The sequence below is a fragment of the Neoarius graeffei genome, chromosome 5 (genome assembly GCF_027579695.1).
Source record: "Neoarius graeffei isolate fNeoGra1 chromosome 5, fNeoGra1.pri, whole genome shotgun sequence".
NCBI lineage: Eukaryota > Metazoa > Chordata > Actinopteri > Siluriformes > Ariidae > Neoarius > Neoarius graeffei.
The window spans coordinates 59,887,475-59,901,086 of NC_083573.1; the positions used below are offsets into that span (position 1 = coordinate 59,887,475).

General features: G+C 38.7%; 1 protein-coding gene across 2 annotated transcripts in view; it reads right to left on the reverse strand.

Moving 5' to 3' along the window:
* Positions 1-13,612, reverse strand: part of rpa2 (replication protein A2) — a 48,815-nt gene that overhangs the window by 21,110 nt on the left and 14,093 nt on the right. For both annotated transcript variants that reach the window (XM_060922156.1, XM_060922157.1), the window contains exon 5: positions 4,286-4,360. In XM_060922156.1, coding sequence (XP_060778139.1) covers positions 4,286-4,360 — 75 coding nt within the window. The remainder of the gene's footprint in view (positions 1-4,285; positions 4,361-13,612) is intronic.

Sequence of the window (13,612 nt, forward strand, 5' to 3'; positions counted from 1 at the left end):
TAGTCACATGGAAGATGTGTGGTCCGACAAAAGGAATAGGATGTCAGTAGGGTTAGTCAAAGCTGAACTCCAGATCAGACTGAACTTTAAAATGTCCTGCTTGGAGTTCAAAGCATTCGTCGAGGGACAGAAGGCACTTTTGTCTCTACCTTGAATGTCTCTACCAGTGTATCGATCAAATCAATAGCTGGATGTCACAAAATTTTCTTCAGCTGAACACAGATAAAACAGAAGTAATTCTATTTGGAAAAAAAGACAAAAGACTCAGGATTACCACTATTCTTGACACAAAAGGGATTAAAACTAAAGAAATGGTTAAAAATCTTGGTGTTTTCATTGACAGCGAGCTAAACTTTGACAGTCACATGAAAGCAATCACTAAAACGGCATTTTATCACCTAAAAAACATTTCCAAACTAAGAGGACTTATGTCAAAAAATGATCTGGAAAAACTTATACATGCCTTCATCTCTAGTAGGGTTGATTACTGCAATGGCCTTTTCACAGGCCTGCCAAAAAGACCATCAAACGACTTCAGGTGATTCAAAATGCAGCGGCTAGGGTTCTCACACGAACAAAAAGAACAGAGCACATTACCCCAATTCTAAGGTCCCTTCACTGGCTTCCAGTAAGCTACAGAATTGACTTTAAAGCATTGCTGCTGGTGTACAAATCTCTAAATGGTACAGGGCCCAATTACCTCTCTGATATGTTGCAGCGGCCTAACCCAATCAGATCTACCAGATCGCAGCAGCAAAATTTACTGGTAAAACCTGTTGTTAAAACAAAGTGTGGTGAAGCAGCTTTTAGCTACTATGCAGTACAGCTATGGAACCAACTCCCAGAGGACATCAAAAATGCTCCTGCTGTTGGCAGCTTCAAATCAAGGTTAAAGACCAAGCTGTTTTCAGATGCTTTCTGTTAAATAATTAATATTTTTACATTTTTTATAATCTTTACTTTCTCTGCATGTTTTAAATTTACTTTAATTTTATTCTATTTTATTCCGCTGGTTTCTTTTTCTTTTTCTCCTTTTGGCATTTTATTATTTTATTTCTACTATTGTTTAATTCTTATTATTTTCTTTTAATTCTTTTAATTAATTGTTTTAGATTAAAAATAAAATTATTTTATGTAATTTTATTTCTCTATTGTTTACTGTTTTTGTTTTTGCTTCTGTAAAGCACATTGAACTGCCACTGTGTATGAAATGTGCTATATAAATAAACTTGCCTTGCCTTGCTGGCAGCAAAAAGGGATGAGAAATACAAATGGAGAAAGAGGTGAGAATTATTTAGTGTTCAGTTAATGAAGTAGATGATAATGATAAATTAGGCTAAATGAAAATACTGTGTATTGTTGTCTAAAAGTCTATATTTGATATATAGAGAGGGAGAGCAGCAGGGAAAGGAGGCAGAGTCCAGGGCCAGTGCGTGTGCATCAGGGAGTGCGTCAGTGAGCGCGTCTGCAGGGAGTTCCTCAGGACAATAGCCAGGTAAGACACTTGCATTAAAAACTTCCTTTATAAAATGGTTCGTCATCAACCTCCGCCCAGTCAGTAACCACGCCCCCCCGCAGGCGTCCTGGCTTTTCACAACTCAGATGCGGCAATCCTATCTGCCATCTCATCTACAAGCTTGTTTTTTGGCTTCTTTTTGGTTTCTGGTTGCACTTTAACCCCAAAGGGGAAATTTAAGTGAAAACAAAATAAAGGTAAAACTTGTTTTGAACCATTTCTTTGTCATCTGTAGTTTGATTTTTAGTAGGGGGAAAAAAAAAATCGATTAAAATCGAAAATCGGATTTTTTGTGAAAAAATCGAAGTTTTTTTTTTTTAACCCTGTAGAACCCAAGCACCCTTTTCTTCTTTGGAAAATTATGAACTATTTGACCCCGTGGGTTCTCCAGGGTTAAGGCCATATCGCCCAGCTCTACCTTCCAGGGAATCCCTGTAACAGAATGGAAAATACATTGGGGTCCAAGTAATTCAAATAAGGTTCCCAAACTTTATAAAATTGGTTTGATTTTGAATGTGATATACAAGTCAAGTATTCCAAAGGCACTAAATCAAACAGCACTTTATGCCAACCCTTAACGTTTGGTTCTTTATCACTAATCCACTGCAACAAAATGTTCTTCCTAGCTGCAAATGTAAGAATACAGAACAGTCTTTGATTTGTTAACCTTACACCTCTAGCAGGCAGGCCTAATATAAAAGACAATGGGTCCATCCCCAGTTTTAATCCTAGTATCGTTTCAATTTCTGTTAAGACATTAGACCAATATTTTTGCAGCTTATGGCATGACCAAAGACAATGAGTTAGAGTGCCAATTTCTGTTTTACATTTGAGACACATTGGAGACAAACTGGGGTTGAACTTACATCTGTGATTAGGGTGTCTATGGCGAAGAGTTTTTATAGCATTAACCACTTCTTTTCCCGAAATGGGGGAATTAAGAATGAGTTTATAGTCTGATGGTATGGTGGGCAAACTGAGCTGGGCAAAGAATTTATCCATTAAAACAAACGCATCACTTGGCTGTTCAGAAATATAAAGATTGTGGTAGAATAATTTAAATATGTCATTTATAAGCTTACCACCATATGCACGGTTGCCTTGAGCATCACAAAGGGCTGCAATATTCTGACTGCTCTTTTTTTTTTTGTAAGATATGCCAAGTACTTCCCAGGTTTATCTCCATGTTCATAAAATTTTTGCCTAGTAAATCTAATCTTGACTTTTGACTTCCTCATCTTGTGTTAGAAGACTGTCTAAAGTTGCTCTAACTGCAAATATTTCTTTCAAAATAATGGGAGTTGGAGACTCCCCTTTTGCAGTTTGGCAGGACTCACTATCCTGCTGGAAGAGACCACTTCCATTAGGGTATACCATTGCTGTGAAGGGGTGTACTTGGTCTGTTTAGGTAGGTGGTACATGTAAAAGTAACGTCCACATGAATGCCAGGACCCAAGGTTACCCAATAGAGTAACACTGCCTCTTCCAGCTTGCCTTCTTTCCATTGTGCATCCTGGTGCTCTCTCTTCCCCAGGTAAACAACCAACATACATCTAGCTATACACATGATGTAAAAGAAAACATTATCCATCAGACCAGGTCACTTTCTTCTATTGCTCCATGGTCCAGTTCTAATGCTCATATGCCCCTTGCAGGTGCTTTCTGTGGTGGACAGGGCTCAGTAATGTGCACCCTGACAAATCTGTGGCTATGGAGCAAGCTGTGACGCACTGTGGGTTCGGACACCTTTTTATCATAGCCAGCATTAACTTTTTCAGCACTTTGTGCCACAGTAGCTCTTCTGCTGGATCAGACTAGATGGGCTAGCCTTCACTCCCCTTGCACATCAATGAGACTTGGGTGCCCATGCCCTCGTCACTGGTTCACCAGTTGTCCTTCCTTGGACCACTTTTGATATGCACTAACCACTACATACCAGGAACATCCCGCAAGACCTGCCGTTGTGGACATGATCTAACCCAGTCATCCAACTATCACAATTTGTCCCTTGTCAAAGTCGCTCAGGTCCTTACGCTTGCCCATTTCTTCTGCTTACAAAACATAAACTTCAAGAACTGACCGTTTCTTGCTGCCTAATATATACACCACCCCTTGACAGGTGCCACTGTAATGAGATAGTCAATGTTAGTCACTTCACCTGTCAGTGGTTTTAAAGTTATGGCTGATTGCTGTGTAGTTAACTGATGTTAACTACACATGCATTTAAATGTTTGTTAAGTCAAACATACACTGCTAGAATTTAATTCACATTAATGAACTCAAAACATTCTCCGTTTGCCTTGACAGAAAGTAAGGGGGGACTAGACTAATGTGAGATGGAAGGAAGGGGCGGGGCTTCCAAAATGTCAATTAATATCAGAGTTGAAAACACCTGTGCAAATGATAATCACATCAAATACCTCACTTGCTGTTTTACATATTTGAGTTATAATTCTTAGCAGCATAGTCAGACATTAAAATGTGAAGTTTCTCTGCAAAACATGTAAAGACTGGTGGGCCGAAGGTAATGATTTCCTGTCAGATTCATGTAATCTAAACTAGTGATCAAAATCCGAGTGCAGAAATAAATTGTTGGAAATGATGCAATTACATCTGTCGATACTGTATTAGCAAAGGCATTAAAAGTACAGTGGTAGAATCCTAAAATGGGCTGAATGCTGTTTTGATTTCAATGTAATTCATAATTGCAGTTAAAAAAAGCAGTAAGAAAAATAAAGCCAAATCATACAAATACGCACTGAGATTTACCTGAAAAGAACGCAGGTTGCCAGAGACCTTGACATATGTGTCTGGAGGAATGACTGAGTTGTCCACATTAGGATCCTAAGAGAGTGAAAAAGTGCATTTTTAGGAAGGAACAGTTCTTTGTACCTACACTTAGTGATGCAACAAAATGAAAATTCGTGTCCAAAGCCAAATTTTAGAAAATGCTTTAGGAAGTTCTGGAATTTATTTTAACTGCTTACAAATTTTTTGTATACCACTGCACAAATAGCAGTTTATATGCTTTTCATATTAGCATACATCCAGAAATTTAAGTGGATTAAACTCATTCACGGGGGTGAAAAACAATCAGTAACTTGTGCACCCAGGCAAAGATGATTACAGTACATGTCTGAGATATTCATTTTTTTTTTAATTCATACTCTTCTCTTTTTCAACAGAGAAAGAAAACCCTACTCATCACTAACATTTTTATTTGTTGGAATTTGTGGTTGTATCAAGACACAGGAAGTATGGGTTCTGAGGGTGGCATGCCCATTACTTTCAGGATTTCCTTGAGCCACAACCGCCAAAGCTGCGAAAATAATCATAATAAATGGATAGACAAATAGGTTTTATCCTTTAAAATTTAGCAGAGTTGTTGTTGAATTTCAGTGTCAGACATAATATCCCTTTAATACCACAGCAATTTGCAAATTAATAGAATTTTTAATTTATTAACTGATAACCCATTATGGCGCAGCATGACCACAACTGGCTACCTGAAATTGCCCATAGGTGTGAATGTTATTGGTCTCTGTGTTAGCCCTGCGATAAACAGATGACCTACTTAGAGTGTACCTTGCCTCTCATCTCTTGCTTTCAGAGCTTTTAGCTATGCTTTTGAAAAGATGAATGACTGAACGGTTGAAGGCTCTGTGGGCAGGTGATTATTAAGTGAAGCTTAATAATTATACCTTCGTTAATTCTGAACTAGGGATGTTAACCGATGACCGTTTGACTGATGGTTGACCGAATCAACGTCAACCGGTTAATTTTTTTTGGTTGTCGGTTAAAAAAAAAAAAAATCAATTGTTTTGAAGCTGCCGATTTTAGAGCGGAGAACCTGGAATTCTGTGTTGTAAACGCTTGGGGCATGCCATGCGGTGTAAGGACGACAGCTGACAAATCAGAAATACCCATTCAGTCATGTCCCGCCCTCTCGCCCCAGTTGAAGACAGCTGCCACTCGGCGAAAGAAAAGTCTCAGTGTTGGATTACATTTTACTACGATGTTAACCAGGTACGGAACATCAAGGAAATTCTTGACTATCAAAGAAACAAGAACACGGCGCATGAATGAAGTCGATGGTTGATTAGTCTGGTGAATATTAATGTCAACGTAATAATAATAATACACAAGATCTGAACTAAAACCTGGTTACTCACTGATGTTACTTAGCATCAGACAGTTGCTATATTAGCTTAGCGGCTAATCAGCTCAGCTCCAGCTATCCCATTCCCAATGGCTGTGCACAATTAGCAGCCATGTAACCGTAATATCAGTAGCTGGAAAACAATTGCAGTATGAGGTCTCTGTGTCTCACTTCGAAGAAAAGTGCCCAGTCCGTAGCAGTATGCTTCAGAGCAACTTCAATACCATGCAGTAATGGCGTGTTGACATTGGTAACAGCGTTATAACGATTGTAGCTAATTCATTTACCCGGCGTTATAACAGCCTTTATTTTAACGCCGTTATTCCCATCACTGAATGTTATGTACTTCTTCTAGCACTTGACTTTATTTTCAACGGCATCATGGCCAACTGAAACTGTCTCTAAGCTGGAGCCATTTGTCCTCCGCTCCAATACAAACCCCTCGACAACAGTGCCGCGTTTGACTAAATGTTTCGCGCTGTAGAAAAGGTAATGTGAGTGGAGGGCAGCGACTGGGACTGAATGTGCGGATGCTCACGGTTAGATTTAGAATAGATTCTAATAATTCCAATTCAAGAATTTTAAACTCATAGGTTAACCGACTTTAACCGGCTAATGAGGCTCGGTGGTCGGTCAAGATTTCTTTTAGTTTTTGCCATCCCTATTCTGAACACGTACACTCACTGGTCACTTTATTAGGTACACCCACACACCTACTGTTTTATGCAGTTCTCTCATCAGCAAATCCTTTACCAGCAGCACAATGCATAAAATCATGCAGATACAAATCAAGAGCTTCTGTTAATGTTTCCTTCAAACATTAGAATGGGAAAAATTGTGATCTCGGTGACTTTCACTATAGCATGTGTGTTGGTACCAAATGGACTGGTTTGAGTATATCAGAAACTGCTAATCTCCTGGGGTTTTCCATACACACAACAGTCTCTAGAGTTTACACAGAATGGTGCAGGAGGAAAAAAAAAAAACAAAAGAAAAAAAATTTAAATTGAGTGAGCTACATTTCATACAAGCTCATCTCATATCATCTCTAGCCGCTTTATCCTGTTCTACAGGGTCACACTCACATTCACACCTACGCTCAATTTAGAGTCACCAGTTAACCTAACCTGCATGTCTTTGGACTGTGGGGGAAACCGGAGCACCCGGAGGAAACCCACGCAGACACGGGGAGAACATGCAAACTCCACACAGAAAGGCCCTCGCCGGCCACGGGGCTCGAACCCGGACCTTCTTGCTGTGATGCAACAGCGCTAACCGCTACACCACCGTGCCGCCATAATTATTATAAATCCAAAAAACCATAACATCAATATATGCAGATACATTCAGAAATAAGTTAGTTCTAGTAGCAGAGGAATAAATGATTTAGGGTATATTAAGCTGTGGAGAGTATTATTATGAGTATAATAATAATAATGCCGGAGCTTTGTTTTTATCATCAAAGGAACACAGTCCTGTGCAAAATGTCACCATGGAACCAGTGTAGAAAGGAACTTACAGTTTGAGAGAGTTCTACACACACACTGAACTTTACAACAGCTGCACGCATGTGAAATGGAAATAAATCGACTAAGGCAGGACAAACTATTTTGGATAAAATTGTTACTGTCCGTTACACACTTATCAACCTGTGTGACCCAGCTGTGCCTTTGAGTCGAGAATTAATGAAAAGGGAACTAAACATTAACCATTACTGAAATTATTATTACAAGAATGATTATAGTTACTATATGACCACAGCTACAACTGAAACGTGCTGATTCTCTAAGTGTTTGTAATTATTGTACCCTCCACCATAAGATAAAATTAAAATAAAATCTTACTGCTTGAAAGTCTAGAGCAAGATATTTTGTTATTTTACAAATAATAACACTTCAGATATTGTTTTAACAATAATAAGCATCACTGTATAAATGATAGCGTGTAGATAGCTGTGTAACTAGATGTCCTTGGGGTTGATGAGACATGGGGATACCACGTAACCCACAGTTTAGGTCCGAGCCCTTTGAGAGTAAATGCTTTGGCTTTCACAACATTCTGTTCTCAAAAGCTGATGTCGGGAAAAAGTCTGTACACAAAGCAGGTTTTCTCGCTTCTGTAATTTTTTTTAAACTGTTCTTCTGTGTCAGGTGTTTTTGGGGAAAAAGAAGGTATAGTCCAACATGTAGTTAATGCTAATGATAGGCTACTAATCTGCACCGTCACTCCAGTCATTTCGAGAAATTTTGTATGGATCATAAGCGCTAATAAACTCTAATTTCCATGTATATGTATCCTGCGCTTCTTTCTGACTAAGATTTTCCAAGTAATCCGGTAGTAGAGCTTTATTAGCTGTAGTTTTCGTCAGACAACAGCAACAGACCCCGGACATCTCCGCTTGGCTTCAGTATGTGAACAGCCAATCAGCGGGTCCTACATGTGTTTACGATTTTTATGTCATGATTTACAACCAATGAGAGGCACCCTTTGTCGGCTGTCCACCAATCACAGGTTCCCGTGCCACAATGGCGGTATGTTGATAAATATTTAGAAAACAAAAATTATATCATTACGAAATATATGAAACCATCAAAAACAAAAAAAATAGTAATATATATACACTGGTTAAGTTGTAAGGGACATTATTCAGTGATATCAGGTATTATTAACTCCAATCGTGATATAAAAGTTCCAAGTTTGACACCTGCCCGCTTCAACTGTGCTGCTGGCACACGATGTCCTTGACCCTCGTCACCCTTAGCCAATTGGTATAATTACGTCATTACGTGGACCCCTCTGAGCAGAGCTTTTCCAGTACACTCGAACACACGCATACTTTGACGAATTATAACCAAAAACAAGGAAATTTGAATGATTTCCTCAAAATATTTGTTGTACTTTTATATATTGCCATGTCGATGAATAAAACTTTTTAATGCATTTCCTGTGAAACGAGACGAGCTACTTTAGACTGGTTCCCTGCTCTCTTAGTACCTGTGTTGCTTAGGTTGCTAGCACTAACTTTTGTCGTCCGATCAGACGATTACCATTCAAGTTTTACTCGTCCTTACACAGACTTTAGTCATCTCGGACGATCAGACATGAGGTTTTTCAAGCATTGTGTTCATCATTATTTTTTATCTACTGCTCACAGAACATTCTTGTTCTTCATATTTAAAACATATACGCAGAGCCATGGCCTCACTTTTGTTTATAAATGTCTCGAGACCTCAAGAATGGCACAGGAATAGTTTTAAGCATCAACAATAAATCTAATATAGCAATTTTTACGATTAAAGTGATTCATATAGGTAGCGGTCTGAGTGAATGACCTTGACGTCCGTAACGTCACAGCAGGAAGTCTATCGGTCTCATCGCCATTTCTGCTATACTAAAACACAGAGCTGACTGCAACTCTGATCCTCCATCTTGAGCTAATTTATCGCCATGCCACGTAGATGTGTTTTTGGCCGGTGCAGCAACATGACAGAAGCTGGACTTACGTTGCATTCATGGCCGAAGAATGCTCAAACTGCAAAGGTTTGGACGCGTTTTGTGAGTTGTTCACGGGTACATTGGGTGCCTATTAGACCTGTCACGATGATAAATTTTGTTAGACGATATATTGTTTCATAAATTATTGCGATAAACGATAGTATTGCTGACGTCTTTTCAAGACAATTTTATGCCACTAGTAGAATAATAATGATCATGCAAATACACCCTTTCAAAGAACAGTAAAGTTTAATTAAGTCAACTTATTCAATTCAACAGTGGAACGTAAAAAAAATATAAATATAAATAAGGCCAAACAAAAAAAATTGTTTGTTTCCTATTACATGCCTTGAAAAATTAGGGTAGGTCAGGAGGGATTTTTTTTTTTTTAATGTTTCCATGGCTATCACCACTCTTTTTCCCCATATTCACAATAAAATATCCACCCACCCAGCACTGTTTCAATGCATGTTTGCAGGTATTCTGTTGTCAGAAATAAAACACAAAAGAACACTTTTCAAAGATTTATTTCGAACCATACACAAACTTCTCACACTGAACATGTGGTTGAACTGTAAAGATCAGCTGTTCAATGTCTACTTCCCATATGGCTTGTAGCAAATGTCTTTTATGCCTTTTTAAAAGCACTCATCACATACTTCAATAACTCTTAAATCTTTTTCTCAGATCTGGTTTAACAGAGTCTTTAAGACAATATGGACAAATGTCTGTTCTTCCAAATCCACTGCTATAGTAGGCTATTTCAACAGGATCTGCACAGTTACAGGGCTCGACATTAACGGTTGTCCGCTTGTCCGGGACAAGCGATACTTAATGTCGGACAAGTTTATCGTCTCAGTTACTTGTCCGATAGGACAAGTGCCAAAATACACCGATATTCGGGTTACATATCAAATTTATCAGTTTATTAACATGATTTCCGAAGCATCTCACTCGACATATTACTTTGATGAATCGCCGGATGTTTCTATTCGGAAAGAGAAATGTGCGCATGCGCAATATTCCACTTGCGAAACCGGCCAATACCGCTTCGTGTATTTGAGCTGAAAAGTAAAAAAATCTTTGAATTGTTGTTGATGGTGTTCATTATACAGCCGAGCATGTGCTGGCGGGGAATGTGCGCCTGCATGCGTGTGGACTGACAGGGAGTGAGGTAGGAGTGGGGAAAGTTATCTATGAAATACCAAGCTGTCAAATGGCTGCTAATTAGGTTACCGGCTGTATTAATTAACTAATTAGTAATGGGAGTTTAGGGATTTGAAACATAGAGCTCTATAATTTAGATATAATTATGGATTACTTGAAATTATCTTTTTTTTGACCATTAAATACCATACAGGAGCCACATTGAATAATTAGACAACAATTAATCAGTGGAGGATATATATTCAAAATTGATCTCATCTCATTATCTCTAGCTGCTTTATCCTTCTACAGGGTCGCAGGCAAGCTGGAGCCTATCCCAGCTGACTACGGGCGAAAGGCGGGGTACACCCTGGACAAGTCGCCAGGTCATCACAGGGCTGACACAGACACAGACAACCATTCACACTCACATTCACACCTACGGTCAATTTAGAGTCACCAGTTAACCTAACCTGCATGTCTTTGGACTGTGGGGGAAACCGGAGCACCCGGAGGAAACCCACGCGGACACGGGGAGAACATGCAAACTCCACACAGAAAGGCCCTCGCCGGCCACGGGGCTCGAACCCGGACCTTCATGCTGTGAGGCGACAGCGTTAACCACTACACCACCGTGCCGCCTATATTCAAAATGAATAATTTAAAAATGAAAATATATATAATTTTAATTTTCTGGTTTTCAATTTCTCATAAATAAGTTAATGATTGATGGAGTCCAATTGATGGAGCAGAACTCAAGGGTTGATAGATGAAGATGAATAGAAACTTTATTTGTATCCATTCATCTGTGAGTCTATAGAGGTGTGGAGGTTTTCATAAGATATATTATCTTGTCATTTGATAACTAGATTTCAGTGTATAATAATCAGTGATTTACAGTATTAATCAGTCAGTTTTATCAGTTGTTTTTATTTGTAGCATTGTTGTTATTTGTTTCTCGTCTAAACTAGTGATATCTCATCAAGTCATAAATTTTATGATAATGTTACTTTTTGTGATATTTGTTACTGAACTGTAGAGTACTGATCTGTGTAATGGTTAGTGTTTCTGGATCTCATAGTATAGTTATTTTGTTCTTAAAATTTTATGTTCATAATTTGTACTCTATTGGAATATATTGCTTCTGGACTTCAGCATAATAAGGCCATTATTAAAAAATGTTCTGTTTCCGGTCCACCGGCCGGGTGAGTGCCATTTGTGCAGGTGAAATTTTTTTTTTTAACGCCGGTTTTTCGACATTTTTTTCGGGTTCGTAAATCTAAAATCGAACTTGACATTTACGCATTCCCAGGGCTTTCCACTAAGGCTCATACTAGCCAGCCATGGCAAATAAGTAGCCGGGGGGGGAACACAAAATAAACTCCTGTGCACGCAGTTCCCAGGGTTAAATGTATTTTCCACAGACCATTTATTTATTCACTTTACTCAAATACAAAGTAAAATGGCAGTAAATCTTCTCTCTTTTCTTGCGTATTGCATCATGAGGCGTTCCTGGCTTGTAAATCTCTTATTTTCGGTGTATGACACATTCACGCAGCTGAGTGCGCGCGCACACCGCATGTCGGGGCGCAGATGAGTTACTCTCCCTTGATCAACGGTTCAGTTTGACATTATTGTCAGTCCGTTAGATAAACATTTAATTTTATTAAAATTGAAAATTAATATTTAGAGCCTGTGGGCTACAAAAATAGTCATTAAAGTAGCCGGCTGGACTTAATTGTGTGGCCGGCAGCCGGCGCTTGTGGAAAGCCCTGTCGAATCAGCTCTGCACATGCGCCGTGCGGCACAAAAAAAATGGCAGCCACCATGAAGGAAGGAGATCCGGAGTTTTCAAACATTTGCTTAAGTGTGAAATCGCAAAATGGTATTCTAGCGAACAACAAAATAGTAAAGATTCAGAAAAAAATAAATCATTCAGTGATCATTTTAGTAGTGTAATTTCATCCGAACTAGGCCTAACGGTCGATTTAGAACTACAAAAAGTCCGTGTGTCGGACATTTTAAGTACCTTTGTAAAAGTTTTACAAATGTTGCAGTCAGCATTTAAAATGCTAACTTAAAGTTTTTGTACAAGTTTCAGTTGATTTAACGGTCATGTTTTATTAAATGTGTCTGCTTTTGTAATAAAAAAGTACTGAAAGAAAAAGCAAACAGCATTGCGATTTCTTATCCATCCATATATAATAAAAAATAAATAAATCCCTCCCTCCCGACTGAAATTTTTTTTCCCCACCCGGTGGACAGGAAATGGATTTTTTTTAAGGATGGCCTAATTGGTGAATTATGGTATCCATCAGTCTGTTTTACTATATTTTTGAACTTTTGCCTCAGTATATCAAGTATTGATTACTTTTGATTCATAGATATTATGCATATGTTGTGAATTCAGAAACAAATGCCATAAAGATTGTTGGGTTACAAATAGTTTGTGGGGTTTTTTTCTCAAATATATCTTCGGACAAGTCAACTTCACATTTGGACAAGTACGGTAAATTTCCTTTCAATTTGCCTGACAGGACAAGTGGTTTCAAAAGTTAATGTAGAGCCCTGCAGTTGAGAGACATTCTGACACCACAAACTGAGGCAAGAAAATGTTCGGGGGGTATTACCGGTGCCCCGCAAGAGTACTCGAACTCTGACAGCAACACAGTGAGTGCTGTTTGTTGTCAGTGTGTCAACCAATGCTTTGCGTAGATAGTTTCTATATTTACTCTAGAACTACTGGTACAAGCTAACAAATCTTCAATGTCTTTAAATGTCTCTTTTTCTAGCAACATAATTTGTCTGAGACTGGGCTTGCGATGTGCAAGACACGCGTCATTCAGCACACAAACCACTGCCATTTTCATTGCTTCCTGTTAGAGGTAGTCACGCGCATGCGTACAATGGGTCATTTATGATGCGAGAGACACTCGCGCTATGCATAACATGCGGACGTTGGTCTATGACCAGGGACAACCATGCTGTGTGCACCGCATGAACGTTTTGTAGACTGAGAGGGGGTCGGTCGGGTAACTGGAAACAAAGTATTGTTTTTGTTTGGCCTAAATAACCTAAAGAAATAAAACAATCAAACAAAACCACACACAACAAAAACAATAAATAAAATACAATCTATGGCTCTTGAAAATTGCAATTAAGTAAATATTAACTTGGCACAGGGTAATAAAAAGACATTCTTTTCTTCACATGCAACATTCTGCCAATCCAGTTTCTCAAAGATTAGTACACAGATAAACAAAAAGTGCAAAGTAACAACGTATTGCCAGCTGTCA